At 38.6% G+C, this 27,623-nt stretch overlaps 1 protein-coding gene across 12 annotated transcripts in view; it reads right to left on the reverse strand.

Annotated features, from left to right (window-relative positions):
- The window catches only part of Nrx-1 (Neurexin 1), a 559,574-nt gene that overhangs the window by 405,895 nt on the left and 126,056 nt on the right, over positions 1–27,623 (reverse strand). For all 12 annotated transcript variants that reach the window (XM_065223155.1, XM_065223149.1, XM_065223152.1 and 9 more), the window contains one exon: positions 12,314–12,458. In XM_065223155.1, coding sequence (XP_065079227.1) covers positions 12,314–12,458 — 145 coding nt within the window. The remainder of the gene's footprint in view (positions 1–12,313; positions 12,459–27,623) is intronic.

The following is a 27,623-nucleotide window of genomic DNA, read 5'->3' on the forward strand; positions in this document are numbered from 1 at the left end:
AAGTAAAAGTAAAGTAAAAGTAAAGTAAAAGTAAAGTAAAAGTAAAGTAAAAGTAAAGTAAAAGTAAAGTAAAAGTAAAGTAAAAGTAAAGTAAAAGTAAAGTAAAAGTAAAGTAAAAGTAAAGTAAAAGTAAAGTAAAAGTAAAGTAAAAGTAAAGTAAAAGTAAAGTAAAAGTAAAGTAAAAGTAAAGTAAAAGTAAAGTAAAAGTAAAGTAAAAGTAAAGTAAAAGTAAAGTAAAAGTAAAGTAAAAGTAAAGTAAAAGTAAAGTAAAAGTAAAGTAAAAGTAAAGTAAAAGTAAAGTAAAAGTAAAGTAAAAGTAAAGTAAAAGTAAAGTAAAAGTAAAGTAAAAGTAAAGTAAAAGTAAAGTAAAAGTAAAGTAAAAGTAAAGTAAAAGTAAAGTAAAAGTAAAGTAAAAGTAAAGTAAAAGTAAAGTAAAAGTAAAGTAAAAGTAAAGTAAAAGTAAAGTAAAAGTAAAGTAAAAGTAAAGTAAAAGTAAAGTAAAAGTAAAGTAAAAGTAAAGTAAAAGTAAAGTAAAAGTAAAGTAAAAGTAAAGTAAAAGTAAAGTAAAAGTAAAGTAAAAGTAAAGTAAAAGTAAAGTAAAAGTAAAGTAAAAGTAAAGTAAAAGTAAAGTAAAAGTAAAGTAAAAGTAAAGTAAAAGTAAAGTAAAAGTAAAGTAAAAGTAAAGTAAAAGTAAAGTAAAAGTAAAGTAAAAGTAAAGTAAAAGTAAAGTAAAAGTAAAGTAAAAGTAAAGTAAAAGTAAAGTAAAAGTAAAGTAAAAGTAAAGTAAAAGTAAAGTAAAAGTAAAGTAAAAGTAAAGTAAAAGTAAAGTAAAAGTAAAGTAAAAGTAAAGTAAAAGTAAAGTAAAAGTAAAGTAAAAGTAAAGTAAAAGTAAAGTAAAAGTAAAGTAAAAGTAAAGTAAAAGTAAAGTAAAAGTAAAGTAAAAGTAAAGTAAAAGTAAAGTAAAAGTAAAGTAAAAGTAAAGTAAAAGTAAAGTAAAAGTAAAGTAAAAGTAAAGTAAAAGTAAAGTAAAAGTAAAGTAAAAGTAAAGTAAAAGTAAAGTAAAAGTAAAGTAAAAGTAAAGTAAAAGTAAAGTAAAAGTAAAGTAAAAGTAAAGTAAAAGTAAAGTAAAAGTAAAGTAAAAGTAAAGTAAAAGTAAAGTAAAAGTAAAGTAAAAGTAAAGTAAAAGTAAAGTAAAAGTAAAGTAAAAGTAAAGTAAAAGTAAAGTAAAAGTAAAGTAAAAGTAAAGTAAAAGTAAAGTAAAAGTAAAGTAAAAGTAAAGTAAAAGTAAAGTAAAAGTAAAGTAAAAGTAAAGTAAAAGTAAAGTAAAAGTAAAGTAAAAGTAAAGTAAAAGTAAAGTAAAAGTAAAGTAAAAGTAAAGTAAAAGTAAAGTAAAAGTAAAGTAAAAGTAAAGTAAAAGTAAAGTAAAATTAAAGTAGAAGTAAAGTAAAAGTAAAGTAAAAGTAAAGTAAAATTAAAGTAAAAGTAAAGTAAAAGTAAAGTAAAAGTAAAGTAAAAGTAAAGTAAAAGTAAAGTAAAAGTAAAGTAAAAGTAAAGTAAAAGTAAAGTAAAAGTAAAGTAAAAGTAAAGTAAAAGTAAAGTAAAAGTAAAGTAAAAGTAAAGTAAAAGTAAAGTAAAAGTAAAGTAAAAGTAAAGTAAAAGTAAAGTAAAAGTAAAGTAAAAGTAAAGTAAAAGTAAAGTAAAAGTAAAGTAAAAGTAAAGTAAAAGTAAAGTAAAAGTAAAGTAAAAGTAAAGTAAAAGTAAAGTAAAAGTAAAGTAAAAGTAAAGTAAAAGTAAAGTAAAAGTAAAGCATTGATTTTTTTAAATGTCATTTTTGACATTTTCAAATAAATTGTAGTATGAAACAATATCCTCTAATGAAAATGACGTCTGAGACAAAAAGTATTTCTAGGTCAAATATACACACTAATGTTATTCAAAAAATTGCCCACCTGATTCGATTTCGATCAAATTTCCAACCCCCACCTATATTTCACTACACACGTTCAAACGACGCAACGGTTGGAATTGATTGCTCGCTTCCAAAAGACCCCCACCCGGTCCGAAATACTTGTGCTCCCCCCGGGGGATTTGCGCTGGACCGGGCAAACTTTTCAGCAATCAAACGTCCCTTTCAGCCTCTTCCGAATCGGTTCGCTTTTTTTCCCTCATTTTAATAGTTGTTCGAAATCGGACGCAGTGCGATCGCCGTTGAGGGACCATCCCACCCGAGGTGAGTTGAATGATTATTTCTCCCCTGCCGGTTAGCTGAGCATACGGTATTGGTGTGTGTGATTGGCAATAAGTATTTCGAGAGGGTGAGAGAAAAAAAAACATCATCCGTTCGGTCATTTCTAAATCGACATCGATTGTGGAGAGAGGGCGAGAATGGCCTGATTTCGAGCGAACCAGGTGATGGATTGCTGCGGCGATATGAGTCGAGCGTGGTCTGTTCATCATCGTTCCGTGCCCCCCTCCTCTCCAATCGATGGCCACTTCATCTATGGGGCTGCATGGAAAGAGATATAAGCCTGTCAGGAATAAATCTTTCGCTGTCGGTGAAGGCCAAATGGGGAATTTCGTTGGAGTAGGTCCAGTTCTGATGGAATTTTGAATGCGTTTGCCGGCTCTTGGAAGTAATTGAGAAATATTGACTTCTGATCTGGGGGAAATACGCGGAATTCAGTGGAAAGGAGAAAAAATCATTTCGGCGAATTGCCTTGAGCTTCAATTGAAGCTGCCTCAAACTTCCCTCAACGTGATCTTTATTTTCGCAAAGAAATTATGTGCAAAGATTTATTCGACGTTCAAATTTCAGTTACTTTGATTCCAGTTTCCTACGGTTTCTGCGTTTACTACAAAAAATGTCATCCTCCGTCAAAAAGCATCATCTACAATTTCAACCACGTCAGTATCTTGTACCTTCGTACCCATCTCAAAAAGGACCCATTTCCTCGCCCTAGCACTGAACAAAAAAAAACGCAACAAGACCTCTCTACAACCTAAAACATACATCATATCAGAGCGAACCGGACTCGTTCGGTGACAGCAGCGGTATGATTTATTGGTCATAAATTCTCCTCCAGCCGAGTCCCTTGCCCTGGCATCTTCAACCAACCAGGCGTCTCCATGTTCCGACCTTGAAGCCCTATGCATTGTTTCACTCCCCCAAAACGGGATGCAAAGCCAAAAATTTATCACAGGTTTCACCTTCACCAGGTTCGTTCATCGCTGGCTGTTTAACGCTACTTACTTGCCTAGTGGCAGCAGTGTGAACAAAGCCAAAGCTGCTGAAACTCCGTCTAGTGGGAAGAAACGTTGTGAATACAGATTTTCCCATCCGAAATGGAACGCGTTACGTCTATCTGCTGCCGCAGCAACGCCAGGAGACAGATAGAGAGATTTAAAGATGAAGTGCTTCCAACGACGAGGTCAGACTCTTTCACAGAAGAAAGGAAGGTCCTTCTCACTGGGAGAAATAAAAAATCAACCAAAACGGAACGGAATCCTTATAATCTTGGGGCCTTCTGCTCCAGTGCACAGCCGACGGTGGCGGTGAACACTTCATATTTTGAGCAGGGTATTTTATTGGATGAGAAAGGTGGAACGGGCGGGCAGAAGACCGGAGGCGGTAGGAAAGCTCAATGGAAAAAATCTGGTTGACACATAAAATGTGAAGGGAAACACCTTCCAGACAAAGATCTGTGTTCTGCTACCTTTCTACCTACTTTCTCGTCGGTATGGTGAAGTGCTGCAGCAGTCGTCGAGCAGGGGTGCATTTAGTGGAAAGGTTCATCACAGTTTTATGCCAAATGGCCACATTGTAGGGGGACTGATTTTCATGGATAAATCCGAAATTCAATCGAATTTTTGAGTAAGCGTTCATCAAGGTCGCTAGTTCAATTTTCAAGCACGCTTAGGATCTTTTCAATCGCATTAGTCTTATGCGATATAATATTTCTTTTATAATTAGCCATTTCGCCGAAAACAAAAAAAAAAACCAACTGCACCACTGATTCATTCAAAAACTTCACTTCTTCCGAGCAGAGCAAATAAATTATTCTGAAAAGCATTGAAAGGGAAACTCTGGATGATGCTACCTGGCAACCCAAAAGGACCAATCAGAAAATCTTTCTAAAATGGGGAAGCTCTACAAGGAACCCGATGGGGTGGTTGGGTCGGAATGGCAGCAAACAGCAATCTAATACGATAAGAGCACCTTCCCTTTTTTGACGGCTACGACTCGCCGCCTCTCCTGCTCTGTGTCGTACCCCTCGAGCAAGCCGTGTCGTGTTTTATGAATGTGTATTGTGACGGTTGCTGCAGGTTGATAGAAAAGGTAAACAGGTCCGTCTGTCTTTTATGTTTTGGGAATGGGATTTTTGTCACTGAAAACAGTATCTCTGAATGGGGCTGCCCTGAAGGGATGTTAGGAGCTTTCTGGTCGCATTAAATAGCTCTGGTTGGACCATCATAAGTCCATCAAATCATCAGGTTTTTTCTCCTCTGCTAAGTTATTAACGGACTTTGGAGCGGGGTGTGCCAGTGGAATCTACGTGGGGAACGGCAGTTGTTGATATTTAAAGTTTAAAATTTTCAATCTTGAATATAGTTTAACAGGTCAACAGGTCAATAGTTCATAGGGATTTGGAGCATTTGACGAATATGGCATTTGTCATTCGATACATTTGGCATGTGGCATTTGGAACATTTTGCTTGGGGCACATTTTGAATATGGAATTTGGCATTTAGCATGGCATTTTATGTATTTGGCTCATTTGGCAATTGACACTTTCGATATGTTTCATTTTACATTTGGTGCATTTAGTATTTCACATTTGGCTCAATTGACATTTGGGGCAATTCCACGCCAAATGACAAATTGGACAAATTCAACCTTCTCCAATTTGCTTGAATCTTTGGTTGATTGTTATTTATAGGCAATGATTCACATTTTTGGAATTTGACATTTGGAATTTGGCATTTGGAATTTGGCATTTGGAATTTAGCATTTGGAATTTGGCATTTGGAATTTGGCATTTGGAATTTTACATTTGGAATTTGGCATTTGGAATTTGGCATTTGGAATTTGGCATTTGAAATTTGGCATTTGAAATTTGGCATTTGGAATTTGGCATTTTAATTTGGAATTTTGCATTTAGAATTTGGTATTTGGAATTCGGCATTTGTAATTTGGCATTTGGGATTTGGCATTTGACTTTGGAATTTGGCATTCGAAATTTGGTATTTGGAATTTGGTATTTGGAATTTGGTATTTGGAATTTGGTTTTTGGAATTTGGTATTTGGAATTTGGTATTTAGAATTTAGTATTTGGAATTTAGTATTTGGAATTTGGTATTTGGAATTTGGTATTTGGAATTTGGTATTTGGAATTTGGTATTTGGAATTTGGAATTTGGCATTTGGCATTTGGAATTTGGCATTTGGAACTTGGCATTTGCACTTTGGCATTTGCAATTTGGCATTTGCAATTTGGCATTTGCAATTTGGCATTTGCAATTTGGCATTTGGGATTCAGCATTTGGAATTTGGCATTTGGAATGTGGCATTTGGAATTTGGCATTTGAATTTGGAATTTGGCAGTTGAAGTTTGCATTTGCAATTTGGTATTTGAAATTTGGTATTTGGAATTTGGTATTTGAAATTTGGTATTTGGAATTTGGCGTTTGCAATTTGCCATTTGGAATTTGCCATTTGGAATTTGGCATTTTGAATTTGGAATTTGGCATTTGGCATTTGGAATTTGGAATTTGGAATTTGGCAGTTGAAATTTGCATTTGCAATTTGGTATTTGAAATTTGGTATTTGGAATTTGGTATTTGAAATTTGGTATTTGGAATTTGGCGTTTGCAATTTGCCATTTGGAATTTGCCATTTGGAGTTTGCCATTTGGAATTTGGCATTTGGCATTTGGAATTTGGAGGTTGGCATTTGGAATTTGGCATTTTGAATTTAGATTTTGGCATTTGGAATTTTTCATTTGGAATTTGGCATTTGGTATTTGGCATGTGGAATTTGGCATTTGGAGGTTGGCATTTGAAATTTGGCATTTGGAATTTGGAATTTGGCATTTGGAATTTGGCATTTGGAATTTGGCATTTGGAATTTGGCATTTGGAATTTGGCATTTGGAATTTGGCATTTGGAATTTGGCGTTTGGAATTTGGCATTTGGAATTTGGCATTTGGAATTTGGCATTTGGAATTTGGCATTTAGAATTTGGAATTTGGAATTTGGAATTTGGAATTTGGCATTTGGAATTTGGCATTTGGAATTTGGAATTTGGAATTTGGCTTTTGGAATTTGAAAATTAGCATTTGGAATTTGGCATTTGGAATTTGGCATTTGGAATTTTTCATTTGGAATTTGGTATTTAAAATTTGGTATTTGGAATTTGGCGTTTGCAATTCGCCATTTGGAATTTGCCATTTGGAGTTTGGCATTTGGAATTTGGCATTTGGAGGTTGGCATTTGAAATTTGGCATTTGGAATTTGGAATTTGGAATTCGGAATTTGGAATTTGGAATTTGGCATTTGGAATTTGGAATTTAGCATTTAGAATTTGGAATTTGGCATTTGGAATTTGGCGTTTGGAATTTAGTGTTTGGAATTTTTCATTTTGAATTTAGCATTTGGAATTACCGAAGTTCCGAATTCTGATATGCTTTTGCCCATTTTTTGAGCTAATGTACATACATTCTACCTGTGGATGAAAACTCATAAAACCATGACCCTTCAGCCCAAACTTGTCCGATAATAAGAAATCCCTATCTGAATCTTTTGACATTTGGTATTTGAAACAATTGGCATTTGAAGCTTTCGATGCTTGCCATTAGGCACATTTTACATTTGGCATCTAGAAATTGACATTTGAAATGGATCACTTAATCAAAGCAGTTCAAAACAACGTTTCCTACTACTGTATCTTGGCCGTGTAACAATATTTTTGAGAATCTTTCTTCCAGAACCTCCGTGTTCTTCGTGAAAAATCAGCAATTGACAATGAGCCTCATTTTCTCAAAACCTCTTTTAGTAGGCCATCGCAAAACTGATCGGCAATGTGGCATTTGATGCAAATGGCATTTGGCCCATTTTTAGTGGATTTGGTATTTGTAATTTGGCATTATTTGGCTTATTGCGTATAGAATTTGGAATTGGTTTTGATGTTTGGCATTTGGCAATCATTTGGCTATTGGTCCATTTGGTAATTGTCCTTCGCCCATTTTGATATTTTGGATTTGGCGTATAAGACATATTCCTTTTGGCACTTTTTGGCATTTACCATTTCGCGCATAGGGCATGTAGAATTTAGAACATTTAACTAGTGGCTTTTGGCGTTTGACATATTTGTAAGATGGAATTCAACATTTGATATTTGGCGTACTGCATATGGCATTTGGCATTGCCTTTTCCCCATTTAGTGCATTTGAAATTTGATGCATTTTACATTCGACGCTTTTGACATTTTGTCTTTTGGCACTTTTTTTTTTTTAAGCTTTATTAAAGAGATTTTTAGCCTTAGGCTAGTTCATCTCTAGTCCTTTGGCACTTCTGGAATTTGGAATTTGGCGCATTTGGCGATTCTAAATTGTCATTTAGCATTTGTCATTTGGCATTCGACGTTTTGCACTTTTGTCGCATTTGGAGAACTTGGCATTCGGCTCTTTTAGCATTTGGCATTTGGCATTTGGCGTATTTCACGTATTTAGCGCATTTGAAATTTGTAATGTGTCATTTGAAATTTGACGTTGGACGTATTTGGCATTTAAAATTTGGCGCATTTCACATATGGCAATTGGTATTGGGCGCATGTGGCATTTTTCATTTGACATTTGGTGCGTATTGCATATGGTATTTGACAATTTGTGCATTCTACATTTGTCGTTTGACTGTTTTGACATTTGGCATTTGGCGTTTCTGACATTTTGGATTTGGCACATTTGGCGTTTCATCTGGCACTTGGCGTTTCGTGTTTGTCATTTTACATTTTGCACTATTGTCGTATCTGGCGAATTTGGCATTCGGCTCGTTTAGTATTTGACATTTGGAATTTAGTGCACTCTACGCGAGGGGGACGATACATCTAAATCTCAAGTTAAGATGCTCAACAAATCTCACACTAGCGAATCAATCTTCGAAAAATCTTCTTTCATTTGTCGCATCTACTTGCATCGAGCATCATATTTTTGCAGGAAATCCTCAGAATCGTCATCAATCTTCTTTCTATCTACTCAGCGTGCGCGCAGCTAGACACAGCAAAACACAATCTTTTCTGCATCGTAGATAGAGTTGTCCCCCTCGATTCTATGTATGGCATTTGTAATATGTTATTTGAAATTGGGTTTTAGACGTATTTGGCAATTGGTATTGGGCATTTGGCGCATTTCACGTATGGAATTTAGAATTTACCGTTTGACATATTTGGCATTTAAAATTTGGCGCATTTGAAATTTGGTATTTGGTATTGGGTACATTTGGTATTTGGCATTTGGCATGTGACATTGCGCACGTATTGCATATAGAATTTGACAATTGTTGCATTCTACGTTTATCTTTTGACGGTTTTGACATTTGGCATTTGGAAATTGGTGCATTTCGTATTTGGCACCTTTGACATTTTGGATTTGGCGTTTGGCATTTGACATTTTGCGCTTTTGACATATGGCATGGCAAATGTAATTTGTCATTTGGCGTTTGATGTTTGACGTATTTGGCAGTTGGAATTTGGCATTTGAAATTTGGCGCGTAATGCATTTGGCTTTTGGCATATGGCGAATTCGACATTTGGCATTTCATGATTTTCACATTTGGCATTCGACGCTTTTGACATTTTTCCTAGCAGCACACCTGTCACTTAACCGTTGTGGTTACTTTTTTTGCAACTTATTTCAGTCACAATCAAGCTGCAGCATCTTATTTTGACGGAAGTTTGCTGCTTGGGTTGAATTTGGCACATTTGGCAATTGACAGTTGGCATTTCTGGAATTTGGAATTTTGGGGATTTGACGTTTGGTGCATTCGGCATTTGCCATTTGGCGCATTCGGTATTTGCCATTTGGCACATTTGCGATTAGCTACCATTTCATTTCCATTGGAAAACTCAGTTTTGACAAAAACGCAATTGGGACCGACTTGCGATGAGGGGCAGTGCATATCTCACAAATCAGTGAAGAGCCAGCTTTACAAAAACCATGGCAGCACAGCAGATGTGGACTTCATGAAATGTCTGGAACTTTCAGGTCATCTTACTAATGGATCTAGAAGATATGTGTAAACTTTTCATGGAATTATATGGCCTCAAGAAGTCATCTGTAGTCCTTAAAAAACTCTTCAAACCTTTAATCAAGGGCAAAATCAGTGGAAAATTAAACGTTTGAATCCCGGATTAATCCCAGCAGGATTCTGATGAATCTCCAAGCGGGATTCTGATAAATTCCAAAGCGAGATTCTGATGAATATCCAAGTGGAATTCTGATGAATCCCCAAGCCGAACTCTGATAAATTCCCAAGTGGGATTCTGTTGAATCCCCAAGCGGTATTCTGATGAAACCCCCCGCGAGATTTTGCTGCATTCTTGATCCACCACCTTTAAATTTGGGTTCAATTTCTTTTCCGATTCGACAGTCAAACACTTTTCTCAACCAACCCTTGGGCAGCATATGTGAAGTATCACCTCCCTTTTCTAGTTTGACCAGCCTTCCTAAGAAAATAGATCCCTGGGTGCGAGTTTTCCCATTTATTCGGAGTCCTTTCTACCCTATCCCCATCACCCAAAATTTCCCTTTGTCCATGCCATGTCAGTGGGAGTTCGGCGCCAAAGAAATTTCAATAAATTCTAGTTTGTCGAATAAAGTTGTTTCGAGATCCGAACCGGTTCCCATTCCAAACAATCGGAACAACAACCCCCGAACCGGGCCCGGCACGGAGGAAATGAATAAAGAAATAAAACAGCCAACAACTCCAGAAGCTGCTGCTGTTGACTCCGTTGACTGTGTTGTGTAGGATAGGAGGCCGAAAGCAATTTCGATGTTCGCCACCAGTGCCAGTGTAGCGGAAAAGTAACTGTTCTCGAGCTTCTGCCAAACGGCGGCTGGAAGGGGGACGTGGGACGCTTTCTCGATATCTCATTTCATTTCTGTTTTAGTTTTTGGGTCAGTATTTACTTCCTGGGTTTTTTTTTCTCTTTCCTTGGATCAACCCTCTTGAAAGAATGCTTGACGGGATGCAGGCGAAACAGGAATGAATTGGAGTGAAGGATTTAAGAAGGTTGTTGTCGGGTTTTGTGAGAAAGAAACTTGGAGTCTTCTAGGAGGTTTGATCCAACATCTTGAAACAGCTACTTCTTCTATAGGGGTGGAGTTGTAGTGTTGAGAGGAGTAGAGGTCAAGTCGTTATTGTTGGTTGGGTTGCAACAATCTTGCTTCACTGACTGACTGGCAGAAACTGGGGGAAGGCGGGTTGGGAAATCGATTTAAACTTTTCTCCTCGTTCCGTTTGGCCTTTTCCTGTTTGGGCTACCGTGCTGAGCCACTTATATGCGGCATATATTTTGTTTATTCGAAAGTCTGTTGGCTATGCTCTCGTTTCATGCTGCAGATGTGTGTATTGTTCCGAACCCGTTTGCCGAATTTATCGTTACGGTTTTTCGATTGTTTGGTTGTTGGGAATGCTAGAAGGTTACAGCGGCGAACAATGGCTAGGGTAACTCAAATTTAGTTAGGACGCAATGACCGGGCTTCCGATTTCGAAGAAAGGTTGACTTCGGCTTCCAGAATTCCATTGAGATTTGCATGCTGCCATCAAGACTTCTGAACTTGACGAAGCTTTTAACGAAGCACTTCTGGTGAGTTGACTGCATCATCCACCATGTTGACTTAGTATGGGTTTGTAATGGCTGTAGCTGTTTTTGGATATTGAGCGGCGAGTTCCTCATTGTTTAGGTTTTAACGAATTGGATCGAGCAGGGAAAGTACGTCAACCTAAATGTCACCTCGTAGATGCTCGTTGGAGCTTCTAGTGACGTCCACTGCTTTTATCTGTCCTTGACACAAATCATCATCTGATTGAATATATTCCTTATGTATCCACCGAATGTGACTTGCCATTTGCAGCGACCGTAGAGAAATTTCTGTAAACTGCATAGTATTTTTATACGATCTACACAACAAAACAGAAAAGGTCAGAACTATGGAAAGAATAAAGGTCTTTACGGGTAAGTTCCAAGAATTTCAGTACAGTTCCGCGAACTTCTGGAAAATTACAGGAATTTTTAAAGAACTTCAAGAAACTTCAGAAAACTTTAGGTAAGTTTAAGGATCTTTAGGTAAAGACAAATAGCGTCGGAAAAGTTCTGACAACTTTAGGACAGTCTTTGGTAAAGTTGTTAAAGTCACCAAGACCTTTTGTATGGTGGGCAGAATAGTAGAGAATTCATTCACTTTTGTTTTGTTTAATTATTTTTATAATTTTTAAATTTTTATTTTATTTTGTTTTATATTGTGGACCCCCTGGCCTGCCTTTAATCTGAACAATTTTATGTTTGAACCCCGCTAATCTGCACGACGTGCAAACTAAAAACGGTTCAAACATCATTCAGAGCACCTACTACTCTATTATGTGAGGGAGCTTGATATTGAACCCATCATTTTCTGCTCAGTAAGCAAAATTAGTCGCCACAAGGCCACCGAGCAAAACACAATTAGTATCAAGTTCCCGTTCAACTTGCCGTCATAAGATTTCGATCCCGGTGGTGACCTCACCGACGACAACACCTGATCTTGATAAGGATTTGATATGAATTTGCGATCAACATGTTAGCGTTAGCTTCAGTGTTGTTACGGTATACTTCGTAGATTGGAAACTAGTGACAATGACGTCTCTTTTGAAATTTTTAGTAAGGCTGATTTCAGGAATAATGCTGCGGAGTAAACATTATTTGAAATCCAAACAATGATACCAAAAGCATGACTTGCTATCCCCGGCCATGCCTTTCGTTGCTGTTACTAGGGATAGGGAAGGAAATTTTCATGTAGTACTTACTCAACGAGACGCCACCGAATTAGCGACACCCTCATATGTACTAGGGAGTCAGATGGACTATAATAATAATAAATACATAAAGTATGATTGATGGATGTGACTCTTATACACAGACTCTAGACAAAATTTGTCAGATGATTAAAAATATATATATATATATATTAAAAATAATAGGTAAATACAAACTTAAATTTCAAAAAATTAATTAACCGATTGAAAACAGTTATCCCCGAAACCAATCTCCGCAATCAACTCACCTTAATGTCCCGGGGCTGGCGCATCTCCTGCCGCCGCGGGGACACTCCGGGCTGATCGGAGTAGACGAGATTGCGCACCGAGCCGCGGAACCGCGGCTCGAAAATGACGCTCGGCAGTGCCAGCAGGGCCAGCTTGGAGTTGTACCTGTGGAAGGGGAAGAACAGAGAGAAAACAAAAAAAATTCAATCGTTATAAAGAGAATTTATAATGGCCGGCACGCAGGTGTTTTTTGATAAATGGCTGTCGAACTTGAGCAAGAGGCAAACAAAAAAGAACAGTTCCATAACGGGGCAGGAATTAATTTTTCATGGCACTTTCTTGCGAATCGGGGAAAAGCCTACTGAGCAGTCTCCGGCTTCTTCACCGTGGTCGTGGAGAACAGACGGAAGCTGGGTTCTGTGCGGTGAGGATTTACTTTATGGTGATAAGATCAGAGAATTTCGCTTTTTTTTTTTCGTCTGACGTCACCTGAATTGAAAGCAGGAATTCGGCAGTTTATGTGCGACAAGTGCGCGATGGTTGGCCCGATGATGCCGTAAAGCATTTGTCAGGGGATTCTGGCAAAAGAATTTGTTTTTCTGTTTCGCCGAAAATTTGGTGTGTGGGAGGGACATGGAATGGGAAATGGAATCCTCTTGCGCAACCGTCACTTCAATCTAAATTTACTCGTTTCATTTTTTGCGTGGGGATTTCGTGATGGCACGAGGTGTCATATTTGATTACGGCTGAAACTGTCGGGCGTGTAACGAGGTTCGAAAAAAAAGTGACGCCGATGTTCACTTCATTTGGACCGTGTTTTTTTTCTTCAGCATTTGACATTTGAATGTCTGCTATTACATACAAATTGGTCATGGGAAAAAAAAGTCATCAATGCAACTACTGTACGTTTCTTGCTAACTCATTTATAAATTCAGTTCACGATGGAAATCTTGGTCGAGATTTTGAATATGCGATTGACCTTCACGTTTAAAGGGTGATACGGTCAAAATTTGGTCAATATCAACTTGACGTATTTCTTTCAATTTTGCATTTAAAAAACCTGAACACCCCTCATTTTGAAGGTGTGTGTGTGTAGAATGTTGCTCCTATTTTGATTTTGGAATTCACTCTTCAGTTGTCAAAATGCCGTCCAAGCAAGAAGAGCAGCGTATCAAAATTTTGCTCGCGCATCGCGAAAATCCGAGCTACTCGCACGCAAAGTTGGCAAAATCGCTAAAAGTTGCCAAATCAACCGTTACAAATGTAATTAAAGTGTTTGGGCAACGTTTGTCGACAGCCAGGAAGTCTGGATCGGGGGGAAATCGAAAACCGGAAGCCGCTGAGACGACAAAGAGAGTTGCCGGTAGTTTCAAGCGAAACCCTAACCTCTCTCTCCGAGATGCCGCAAATAAGCTGGGTGTATCGTCTACAACCGTGCATCGAGCCAAAAAACGAGCCGGACTATCGACTTACAAGAAGGTAGTGACTCCAAATCGCGATGATAAACAAAATACGACGGCCAAAGCGCGATCCCGGAGGCTGTACACGACGATGCTGACGAAGTTTGACTGCGTGGTAATGGACGACGAAACCTACGTCAAAGCCGACTACAAGCAGCTTCCGGGACAGGAGTTTTATACGGCAAAAGGAAGGGGAAAGGTAGCAGATGTTTTCAAGCACATGAAACTGTCAAAGTTCGCAAAGAAATATCTGGTTTGGCAAGCCATCTGTACCTGTGGCTTGAAAAGCAGCATTTTCATAGCTTCCGGGACTGTCAACCAAGAAATTTACGTGAAAGAGTGTTTGAATAAACGTCTGCTGCCTTTCCTGAAGAAACACGGTTGTTCCGTACTGTTTTGGCCGGATTTGGCATCTTGCCATTACGGTAAAAAGGCCATGGAGTGGTACGCCGCCAACAACGTGCAGGTGGTTCCCAAGGACAAGAACCCTCCCAACACGCCAGAGCTCCGCCCAATTGAGAAATACTGGGCTATTGTCAAGCGGAACCTAAAGAAGACCAAAAAAACTGCTAAGGGCGAGCAGCAGTTCAAGGCAAACTGGCTTTCTGCGGCGAAGAAGGTGGACAAGGTGGCTGTACAAAATCTGATGGCAGGGGTCAAGCGTAAGGCCCGGCAATTCGGATTTGGAAAAGCGGAAGCCTAGCTGAATATTTTTCCTGAATTTTATGCTAATTGAACTTTAAAAAGAAATTTAATTTGATTTTTTAAATAAACGATTTCACCGATTTACACGCGTTTTCCCTTGACCAAATTTTGACCGTATCACCCTTTAAGTGGAATTCTGCCACGACACCGAAAAAAAAATGGCATCGAAAGCACGGTCCAATTTCCCTCCCAAGGAATCGCTAATTAGCCATGCAGCAAGAGCAAACACACTTCATTATTTAAGGGTTTTTCGGTTGTTCTTTCCTTTCTCTGCAGGAAGCCAATAATCCGGCTAATGATTTCATTCCGAATTTCGAAGCTATTTGACCTTTCGAGGGCGAACCTTATCGAACCGTGGCATCAGCGATTGCTCTTCGCTTCCACAATTCCACTTATTTGAAAGCAGCGGTTCTCAAACTAACGTTTATTACGACCCGCTATGAGGCATTCCATGAAGTTGGCACTATCCCCGATACAAATAAATATGATACAGTTTATGGGCTATTAGGGACTATTCATTAACTACGTGGACCGATTTTGAGAGGTTTTGAAACCATAACATTTTTTTTAAATTTGTATGGACCAACCCCCCCATGTATGCAATAATACAAAAATAAATGTTATTATTTTAGTAAAACTTATATTAATATTATGTATACCTAATAGCTAAGGACTGTTTATTAAAGGAAGTGGACACCTGTTTATGGTTTAGGGTTAAAACATAACGAAAAATTGCAAAATTTCGCTCAGTGTGTAAACACATTGTTTATTTTGGCAACACATCAGACGAAAAAGTGAGAAATTTCGAACGATGGGTCGGATCAGCTTATCAACTCACAGATTAATTCTGCACAAATGGTTTTCCGAAAAGTTGTCGTTTCGAGAATTGGCAAAAAGCGTGAAGTGCAATAAATCTACAGTGTTCAAGATTGTTAAACAGTTTGGAGAAACGTGTTCTCTTGAAGATTTACCGAAATCTGGGCGCAAAATAGGGGGCATCGGCAGTGCGCAAAAGAGTCAGGTTCAATGAGTCATTTTCATATGATTACACTAGTTTACAGCATTTTTGAACTCGGTAAGGTGATGATCATTTCCAATGCAAAATCCTACGCTGAGTTCAATGCCGTGGTCAGAAAAAATTAAAGTAGAGCCATTTTTGAGATGTACAAAAATTTTGATTTTTTGAATTTTGGATAAAAGTACGATTACTAAAATGTCAATATCTTCGAAACTAGTGCACCAATTTTAAATCTTTTTTATGAAAGTGAAGCTAAATAAATTTGCTATCGTTCACTAGAATATTATGTCTTAATTAAAAATTTAATTTTGAAGTCATTTAAAAATTTACAGCATTTTTTTTTATTTTTCCTGCGAATTTTCCATAAAAATCTTGTTTCAATCAACATTTTTAATGGGATAAAAAGATTCAAAAAATCATTTCATAATTTATCCTTAAAGTCCATTCAAAACCGGAGAAAATGAGCCTTTAATGGATGAAATCGGTTGGAAATTGTCGAAGTTATGAGCATTTTTGTAAAACACTTAAAAATGTTGCTGAAATACAACAGCTTTAGAGTTCCTTTTCTAGAATTTTATTTAGGTTTTATTAAAAATGATTGAGAATCGAATGACTTTGTCTTCGATGTTTTGAACTTGTTTCTCGAATCAGAAACCAGCAATAGTCACCCATCATTGCTTCATCCCAAAACCCTTGGTAACGACGTTCCATCATCTTCATTTGTTGGTGAAAACGTTCGCCGTGCTCATCACTCTCGTCACCAAGATTTTCCGGGAAAAAATCCATGTAGGAAATGTATCTTCAAAGACATATTCACACCTGTGTTCAGTGAAATAAAAGGATTTGAAATTAATATGCAACAAACACAATATGTTTTATTTATACCTATTTTCTCATAATTTTTGAGCAATTCATCGACGGCTTCCTCATAATCTGGGCTTCTGAAATTTCCTAAAAAGGTTGTGACAACACGCTGGAACGATTTCCACGCTTCTTCCTCATCTGGTGTCAAAACTGTATTGAATGCGGAATCATTGAGCAGTTTTTTGATCTGTGGGCCAACAAATACACCTTCCTTTATCTTTGCGTCAGATAAATTTGGAAATACTGATTTCAAGTACTGGAATGCCGGCCCTTCTTTTTGCAACGCTTTGACGAAATTTTTGAATAGCCCAAGTTTTATATGTAGTGGTGGAAGTATTATGCGTTCTTTTACCACAAGAGGATCATTTTTAACGTTGTCTTTACCAATTGTGAAATTATCCCGTTTTGGCCAATCTTTTCGGACGTAGTGTTCCTTACGAGCTCAACTGTCCCATTTACACAAAAAACACATATATTTTCAACCACTTTAAGATCGGAACAAATTTTCCAATTGTGTTGATTGTAATTTATCAAATTGAGCAATAGAGCCATTGATTCATACGTTTCCTTCATATTAACGGCATGAGCTAATGGAATAGAAGGTTTCTCATTCCCTTGATGCAGTAAAACGGCTTTCAAGCTCAACTTGCTGCTATCGATGAATAAACGCCATTCAGCTGGATCATATGGCTCACCAAACTCTTCAAACAAGCCGTTTACGTCATGGCAAAAACATGCCTTGTCCTTTGTAGAATAATATTTGTCAAATTTCTTGTGACGATTCCTGTGACAAGAAATTTTGACCTCCTTGCTCAGCATGTTGTGTTCTTTCAAGCGTGATGCCAGCAATTCGGATTTCTCCTTCGATAAGTCGAGATCTCGCACCAAATCATTAAATTCGGATTGTGTAAACAGTTTTGGGTGTCTTTCCAATTCCACCTCGAAGTCTTCCTCGCATTCCTCCTTGAATTCCTCCTCACTTTTTGTAACGGTCGATTCAACAGAGGGCGCTCGTTTCCGCTTTGGATAAACAGGATACGGGACCGAACTTGAATGTGGAACAGGTTTTGTCATAGAAGCCACTTGTGGATACTCAACTGTTTTGTGACGTCCTTGTTGCTTAACTTTTGTCAAGCAGAAATAACAATCCGTTGCATGACAAAACGGTCGACGCCATATGGTGGGCATGTCAAAGGACAAATAGCGACTGACAGATAACAAATAAGTGAGTTAGTAAGTAAGACATTAACACTTATCAAAAATAGATGAAGTAAGATAATGTCGATCAGGAAAGAACAAAGCACTACCATGCTGTACATAAATTGTTTATATGAAAGTTATTCAAAAAATCAATTTACCTTGCGCCTGACATCCACCTAGCCAAGCACGTTTTGCACGAACTACATAATACCACGGTTCGTCAGTCTCCAGGATCAATTTTAAAATAAAGCCTGTATGCAGTTTGCAACGAAGCAGTGAAATTGACCGATTTTGTAAATATATAGTTGCCACACGCGTAACAAAACTTTTGAGGATCATTTTTACACTTGAATTCACGTTTTGTCGTATACATCGTTAAGCAATGTTAACGAAAGAAAGCTGTCAAATTGAGTTGGTTGCGTTAGGTTCTCGCCGAGCGGTCCCACAAACACTAGCGTAAATTATATTGTTGAAAATATCCCATTTAATTTTGAGTGACAGCTGGTAGTGTTAGTGAAATGCACCGTATGCGTACACGTCCGCAGAAAGGCTTACTGGAAGTGGTGCATGAACCTAGGAGCGGGACAACGGCCAATCTTGGAACATTCAATTTCCATGATTTTACAAAAAATTTCATAACTTCGACAATTTCCAACCGATTTCATCCATTAAAGGCTCATTTTCTCCAGTTTTTAATGGACTTTAAGAATAAATTATGGAATGATTTTTTGAATCTATTTATCCCATTAAAAATGTTGATTAAAACAAGATTTTTATGGAAAATTCGCAGGAAAAATAAAAAAAAAATGCTGTAAATTTTTAAATGACTTCAAAATTAAATTTTTAATTAAGACATAATATTCTAGTGAACGATAGCAAATTTATTTAAATTCATTTTCATAAAAAAGGTTTAAAATTGATGCACTAGTTCCAAAGATATTGACATTTTAGTAATAGTACTTTTGTCCAATATTCAAAAAATCAAAATTTTTGTATATCTCAAAAATGGCTCTACTTTAATTTTTTCTGACCACGGCATTGAATTCAGCGTAGGATTTTGCATTAGAAACGTTGGTCAACCACTAAAGTTCACACTTTTTATGTTGTTTTGTAAACTAGTGTTATGAACTGCCATCTGCCTCATCATTCACTGCCTCGTGAGAGTCTGAATGATTGAAAGGTAAACGAGTCACTGACAGCCGAGCACTCACTCAGTAGCTCAGTCAGCACGTTTATTCTTCCGTATACTTGTTTTGGACTGAGCGTACATTTTCTATGTAAAAATGCCTCAATTACATGCTGTGTGAGCGAAGGCAAGCGGTGTGAGTCGTCTGTTCGTGAGTGACTGAATGTTTTTGCTGGCTCCTTCATTGCCTCGTCCTTTACCGTTTGGCACAAACGGTCTGCACAGAGCAATGGATTGAATAGTGCAGTGCTTTCACACTCAGCCTAAGCAGTCAATAATTTTACGCCCTGGGCACACAATCAATGAAAATTACAGAACAGAACGCATCAAAAGACGGCTTCTACCCATCTATCCAAAGCATACAGATCCTCCTTTGTTTGGAGATGCTCAAGAAGGAAAAAGTCGATTTCGTCGAAAAATTCAAAAATCCCCTAAACTGCTCTGAGCTGCGTCCTATCGAAAGATACTGGGCAATAATTAAACAGCATCTTAAGAAAGATGGAAGAGAAGCAAGCTCTGTTGACTGCTTCAAGAAAATTTGGTCTGCAGCCCAACTAAAATTTAAGAACAAAGTTGTGCAGAATCTACCCAACAAACAATTTTAGCTGCAGATTACCTTATACAGCCAAAAATTGGCTTATACAGCTATTTTTTGCCTGTATAAGCTAGTCTGCAGCTAAAATTGTTTGTTGGGTAATGGGCGGTATCGAGAGAAAAGTCCAAGCGTTCTTCAGAAATGAGAAGTAAACATTCAAACTCACGTGAAATCGGTCATATGTCCCAGACAACCAAAATGCACGTATATTCAAAGTTGTTTTCGTGATATACAAATATATATACAAACAAACAATTCGTATAGAATGCAAATAAATGGCTTATACGTACAAAAGTGGAGGCCATATACGTGCATATTTTAAATTAATTTTAAACGAGTTGATTTAACATCATACACGATTTCATCTGTAATAACAAATTCATTTTGAAAAGTCTTACGATGTAATCCGATTTAATTTGGGATACAGTACGACGGAAAAATGAGTCATCGCATATAGGTCGGAAATTTGCATTCTATACGATTTAACTTAAACATAATGCGAGGTATGCCATTCTTATATGCGATTTTAACTTAAACTGTAGCAATTTACGATACTGTGTGTACATTGTTATACGATTTCTGGTTGTCTGGGGTATGTTAATTTTCATTTATATAAAGTAAACCTATGAATTTGTTCGAAAATAAATATTTTCCTTTGACAGGTGTCTACTTTCATTAATGAACAGTCCTTATTACTTCCATTACGTTTCATTTAAAAAATATGTGTGAGAACTACACACTTAGAAATAACTATTTTTACACGAGACGTAATCCATCTTTGACGTAAATTATGGAACGTAAACAAACATTTCATGTAAAATTAAGTGTTCCCAAACCGAAACATGCGCAACTCGACGATAAGTACGCTTGATTGAATTGATTTTCTCGTTTCTTTCAACTGATTCTTATGTCATTTGGGCCGCTTGCATGTGTCGGTCTCAGGGCACGGAAATTTACATGACTTTTTCGTAGTGTGTAACGTAGATGCCAAAAATCGATGTCCGACGCCATTTCGGAAGAAAGCACCCATTGTTTAAAAAAAAAAGTGTCAAATACCCTACAATATGGGTATTTTCGGATAGGGACAACGTTTAGCGGCTGAATATCGATGTACGCCGCCTAATTGAAATCCAAGATAGAGGCCACCTATTTAAAAAAAAGTGTAAAATACCGTAAACGCACAGACGCGTCGTCCTCGTTCCAAAAATTATCATATTCCAGGCTATTTGACACCGATGGCGTTCATGTTGGATTCTAAAATGGCATCGAACATCGATTTTCAGCATCTACACATCGTCCCCGTGAAAGTAAATACCCATATTTTAGGGTATTTGACACTTCTTTACAACCCGATGGCCACCATGTTACACGTTGTCACCGTTCAGAAAAAAAAACTAATATTCTAGGGTATTTGACACTTATCTGAACCCAATGACCGCCATCTTGGATTCAAAAATGGCGTCGATCATCGATTTTCGGCATCTACACGTCGTCCTCGTTCCGTAAATACCCATATTTCAGGGTATTTTCCGTTTTGTTTGAACCCAATGGCCGACATATAGCATTATAAAATAGCATTGGACATCAGTTTTCGGCATAGCGGCGCCGGTGGTGTAGTGGTAAGCGTGATTGCCTCTCACCCCAGCAGGCCTGGGTTCAATCCCAGTCGGGGCCGCCGGGATGTTCTGAGGCATAACATCTCTGATCCCGCCTTCCTTCGGAAGGGAAGTAAAGCCGTTGGTCCCCGGTTCATGAGTTGTGATGGGTCGATAGGTAGGGTCCAGGTGTGGGAGCTGCCTCCCTGGCGTCGGTAGCATTGGTGCACAGCACGGAAAACAAGATCGGTGGAAAACAAATCAAAAGAAAAAACAATATTCGGCATCTGCACGGCATCCCCGTTCTGAAAATACCCAGATTTAAGGGTATTTGATTATTTTTTGGAACCCGATGGCCCAAATATTGCAATACAAAAAGGCATCGGACACCGATTTTTGGCATCTACACCGTCCCGAAAATACCCATATTGTAGGATATTTGACACTTTCTGAAACCTATGGAAACCCATCTTGGATTCCAAAATGGCGTCGGTTATCAATTATCGGCATCTACGCGTCGACCCCGTTCCAAAAATACCCATATAGCAGAGTATTTGCCACTTTTTATGATACAGGAATCAACCATATTGTATTTCAAAATGGCGTCGGATATCAATTTCTGGCCTCTGGATTTTCAATTCCAAAAGTACCCATATTCAGCCATTTCATAGCAAAACAATGCATTGGATCTCAAAATTTTGTAAAAATTTGTAGTTTTGTTCCTTATCGCAAAATATTAGACCCGTATTTTTATATTTTATCATTACCTTACAAATCAGGTTAAGGCCTTGTTGTACTCTGCTGTCCGAAGAAGTCGTCTCAACTCTACTCGATTCATGGCCACAGCCTCGTAGTCTGCGAAGGGTCCGCGGGATACCTTCTACTTGGTCGATCCACCTTGCCCGCTGCGCGCATCTTCTTCTTATTCCAGTTGGGTCACTTTCGTGAACCATTTTCACTGGGTCGTCGTCTGGCATTCTTACGACGTGTCCAGCCCACCGTAGTCGCTCAATGTTTACAATGTGGACGATGGATGGTTCACCCAGCAGATGGTGCAATTCGTGGTTCATTCGCCTCCTCCACGTTCCGTCATCCATCTGCTCTCCACCGTAGATGGTACGCAACACCTTCCGTTCGAAAACACCAAGGGCGCGTTGGTCCTCCACGAGCATAGTCCTGGTCTCGTGGCCGTAGAGGACCACCGGTCTAATCAACGTCTTGTAGATAGTCAACTTCGTGCGGCGGCGAATTTTATTCGATCAGAGCGTCCTCCGGAGTCCAAAGTAGGTACGATTCCCTGGCATAATGCGTCCTTAAATTTCTCTGCTGGCTTCATTTCCGGCGGTCACCAGTGATCCCAAATACATTAACTCGTCGACCATCGTTTCAAAGTTCCGTGCCATGATGTCGATGTCATCGGTGAAGCCAAGAAGCTGGATGGGCTTTCTGAAGATCGTGCCACTCCCCAACAAACATTGAAAGCTGAATAAGAGCTTATTCAGGCAAAAATATGCTTCTTCAGCTAAAAAATAGCTTATTCAACTATTAATCAACTCAAATTGTTTGTTAGGTCGTGTCTACCTTCCAACGCGATGTTGTATAGCAGACACGTGTTCCTTGAATATCTACAAAGTCCCTTTATCGTTTCTTCTTGAAAATATGATTTATTTCCAAAAGTTCCGTCAACATTTTCCAAGCACCATAATTTGTGTTTTCTTATTTATCTCATATCATACTTGACTTTCTCCTTGAAGCACTTAAGCTGGGTTTAAACAGGGCAAGTCGATTGATCAAGTCAGTTGAATTCAACTGACTTGAACGCAAGATGAACGTGTAAACCATGCCATTCAACTGACTTGATCAACTCACTTGAATTGAAAAAAGTTGGACCAGGCTCAACTTTTCAAGCCAATTGAATTCAACTGAGTTGATCATTTGACTTGCCTAGTCTAAACCCAGCTTTACTGCGCTAACCGAAACAATGGCGCAACGGACTTTTGTTTCTCCGAGGCCCCTTTCTTAAGTCACAAGTACTAGGCTAAATAAGGGGAAGATTATGGATTTGATGATCAAATCAAAAAACAAAAAAATATAGATACATAAATATGGATTAACAATTTGGTTTCTACGTTGCTGTTCAATTTATGCTGGAGGTGGTGGATTTGTGATATCTTGAGTAGTTATACAAAGACAAAGACAACTGACACCGTCTTCAACCAAAGGTTGTACAGACTGAATACTAAACACTAGACAATGGACAACACACAACACCCAGTAGACCAGTAGGGAAATTTCCGGGTTGCGAAAAGTTCCATCGGCTGGAGCGGGAATCGAACCCTCACTTCGTGGCACTCACAATACGCCTGAACGACGGGTGACGCCGCTAACCGCACGACCACGAAGCCCATATTATAAATTATGACTGCTGTTAAGATAGCATAAATCAATCGCCAGCATAAAATAATAGTAACCATAAAAATATATGTAAAATAATGCAAAATGGCACATCCCATTTGGCTCTCGTACAAGAAACCTTACTTTCGTATAGGAAACTGATCGCGCACGGCCAGAACTTCCCTACGTTGTGTTTATTTAAGGATGTATGAATAAAAGACACAGTTTGATTGACCGGCCTGCCATGGCGGAGGTATTCGAGATACTACTCTATTTATTGATAGTGTCATCACCTTGCAGTAACCCTCTTCGAGATTCAAAGGAACTCGAGAGTGTCCCGGATACTAGAACAACGCACATCACTCAATCCATCGTCGCATTGACCAATCGCGTCAGTTTATCCAGGAATCCTTACTCGTGCATAATCTGCCATAGCTGATCTCGATCGATTGTGTCGTACACTCAAAAAATTCTACACGTCATCATCATGTGTCTCACACTTAATTTTGCGCTTATTGTGAAACACATCCATTTCATGTGTGAATCTTATGCTATGAATCATGCCTGAACACTATGGATTTGCATTGTGACACACTTGGATTCTATGTGCCTCATATAGTGATATCAATAGCTTTGCACATCATAGTTCAATATTCTACAATATTCTACTTTATCGACTTCTACTTTGCCGACTCTAAAAATGAATCGACAAATAATATAAGCAAAACTGCCAGAGGCCAGAGTTTTCACATATCTTTTTAATGGGTCTGATTTGGGATTCGATCATGAACTGTTGGGATGTGCTGCTGCCGGAGTCTTCGTTTGATCCCACTGTGCCACGGTTGTTCTCATATATGAGGCGGGTTGTTAGGATAAAGTCACAACTATTGTTTTCGATGTTTACCTTTTTGAGCAAGCAATTCACATTGCATTGAAATGCAAAACACTTTAAAACCATCTGTTTTGAACAGTAGTGGGATTCAATGTGCAATACACTTGAATTGATTGAAGATTTTCAACATTTCAAAGTTTGAAACACTTTAAATTAACGTGTACAACACATTGAACCAAGGTGAAATACACTTAAAGTAAATGTGATTGGGCATTTAAAAAAATCAAGTGTTTAAACACTTCGATCAAACGTGTGGAATTTTTTGAGTGTATGCGGATTTGAAATCGATAAACAAAAGATGTATGGGCACGTTGTATTCGTGGCATTTCCGTGGTAGCGCGGGCATCCATGAATCCCGCCTGCCCCAAGGGCTCTCTTGAAAAAGGTGACCAGCTGGTAGTCTTTTGTTATCATATGACTCGGGGAGGCGTGAGGTAGGAACTTGCCGGCGCCGGTGGTGTAGCGTGATTGCGTTCTCACCCCAATGGGTCTGGGTTCAATCCCAGCCGAGGTCGGTGGGATTTTTCTGAGGTGTAAAAATCTCTGATCACGTCTTAAAGCCGTTGGTCCCGGCCCATGTGTGTTGAGTGGGTGCGATATCCTACGCAGGTGTGGAAGCTGCCTTCCTGCACATTCGATTGCCGTCAATGGATGGCAATCGATGTCCGTCGGTGATTGGCACTAGATTGCGGAACAGAGACCGACGTTAAATAAAGGAATGAAGAAAAAGAAGAAGAGATAGGAACTTGTGAGGACCAAACCTAGGTATTCCGCTCCTTCCAGGTTGTCAAATCACCATTTTGTAGCCATATTTTGTGATTATGGTGATCATTTCCATGGTCCAAAAAAATCGACTTGTTCTTCCAAAAATGACTTTCTTCAAAAATTCATAACTTTTGAACAACTTGGCCGATTTCAAAGATCAAAATATAAAATGAAAGGTTATTCAAAATTGTTTTAGAAAAAAAAACTTAATCACATTAAAACATTAGGATTTTCTATTGAAAAACATGGATTGCATTTTTTATGGTGTAAATCCTTTTCAGAGAGAGGGCGCAATACGTTTTATATTTTTCCTTGAAAATTAAGGCTTTTTTACACAACACATAAACAATAAGCGATTTTTCTTTTTTTTTTCGTTTTGAGTTATTTTTTTCTAAGTTATCTAGTTTTGGGTTTTCACTCTGGGACTAGACTAACATACGTTGTGACCATGTTACAGTTGCTTTAAATCAGTGGATACTTTTGAAGCCTGATCAGGACCTGATTTGGAATCTTTTGAGTCCCTTTACTAAACTCATCTGCTGATGAGGGATGGTGAGAAGTGTTTCCATGGTCATTTTAAGGTCAACCCTATTAGGGGCTGTTCATGAAATACGTACACAGTTTAGGTTAGGTTCGACAATTATCAACGGCCCATACATATTTTAAAGTTTTGTATGGACAATTGTCTACGCAGGGGGAGGGGGGGTCAAGAATCCCAAAAACTGTCTACGTGATTGATGAATAGCCCCTTAGCAACTCTCAGCAAAATAAAGCCCTTATTATAAGCAGAGCCGCCACAGCAGACACTGTGTTGTTAAAGATGCAATTTCTGGGTCAAAATCAGTGTTGGGAAAATATCAAAAAATCAAATCTCACCAACGCCCAAGATCACGCTTAATTTTCGTAGACAAAATACAACAAGCAAGCAACTGCCGTTGATTTTGCAAGCTGTGATATCGCAGCTCAGAATATCAAGCTAACAAAACTCACCAACTGCATATCTCACCAAACTGTGGTGAGATTGAGTTTAATGATTTTTGCTTTGCACCCGACTGCAACAAAAACTTCCATAACGGCTTGCAGCAGTCCCTTCGCGTCTGCCATCGGTGAAGATTAAAAAGAGATAGGAAGCTACGCTTTCTCTTTCTAAGAAAACGATGTGCAATGGAATCATTTTTGTGTCGAGTCAACTCTCAGCTTGATTTTTGCACGTTGTGAATAGTCTCGCAATATCAAAGGAGCTTGTAAAATCAATATCAAGCATGATATTTTGTTCCAATATCACGCGTGATATTGCGAGCCCATGAGAGCGAAAAAATATCAATTGATTTCTGATTTTGCCAACACTGGTCAAAATATTTATTTCCTCCTAATTTTAATTCGTCTGAGCCACTGTGCATTGATTATGGGTTCCAGCGGATCGGAGTTCATGCTTTTGGAATAAGCAAAACAGCTGCGAGAACGCGTATAAATACGAAAACGAATCGAAAGTTTGTTGACTGGATTTGTGATGGCACAAAACTGAAGAACTTGGAAGATTTGTTATCCCGGATAGATATAATAGACATTAGCAGGTACAATTTATTCATTGACAACTGCGGAAAATTCACAACGTTTAATGTGCCTCACGGGTATACCAGTGAATTAACAGCTATTAAAGCACTGATCACAAATCCATTACTTTTAATCGAACCAGAATATAACTCAAGTTTACTAATTATGCCAAACGACTGTTATGCCAAATTGCTCCATTCCAAACGTGGCACAATCGAAGAAATCATTTTCCAGAGGCGCAGAAAAACGAGCCGAAAAATAATCCGTTCTAATCCATTACCAACACCTACCCCCTCCCTTCGCCAACACTCCACCAGCACTCCGGAATCCGTGCCACCACGTTTCTCGCATCGATGTTAATCAAATCCAACAAATCACCGTCGGAAATAAATCCTCTTTTAAAAATGGCCCGAAAATCCCCGCAAATCGACCGGAGGCCAAATTCGATGAATCACGTAAAAAAGAAGAAGAAGAAGAAGGGACGCCCAAGCAGCCTTTCCTTCACCTTAACCTGGTTTCACGAAACACGCACAGCATCCGTCCGTCCATCCGTCGGTCCTCACTCACACCACCCAACGCAACGCAGCGCGCAGTTCCCAGGAATATTATTTATATTTATTTTGCCATAGATTATCCTCGGTATCAATTTCACCCAAACCAACACCCTCCGAACCGAACCCCGGCTAAGCTTTCCGAATGGATGGGTTATGCAAACATAGCCTCTCTCTCTCTCTCTGTGCCCCATCATCCGTCTTCGTGCCTTCCCGTTCCACTTGCTCAAAACCGAATGCAGTCCTTGAAGAAAAAAAAAACGACCCTAAAGTGCTTTCACCAACCCAACCTCCCACCCACGGACGACGACGGCGACGACGCCTGGAGCTTATTACATGTATTGTTAACCTCTGTTTCCACCATGGAAGCAACTGGCAGGAAGCAAGTGGAGAAGGATTGACTTGCACACAAATGTGTTGCGAAGCTGCTGCCTCCTACCGGAGCCGCTTTAGTGTGGGCTTTTAAGGGACGGAAAGGAAGTGTCTTAGCCAGCAGCAGAATCAGAAGCACAAGCAGCAGTGTGTAGGTGTCTTATTTTTGCTTGCTTGCC

The sequence above is a fragment of the Ochlerotatus camptorhynchus genome, unplaced genomic scaffold (assembly GCF_037179485.1).
Source record: "Ochlerotatus camptorhynchus isolate MF236.1 unplaced genomic scaffold, CSIRO-AGI_Acam_v1.1 ptg000185l, whole genome shotgun sequence".
Taxonomy (NCBI): Eukaryota; Metazoa; Arthropoda; class Insecta; order Diptera; family Culicidae; genus Ochlerotatus; species Ochlerotatus camptorhynchus.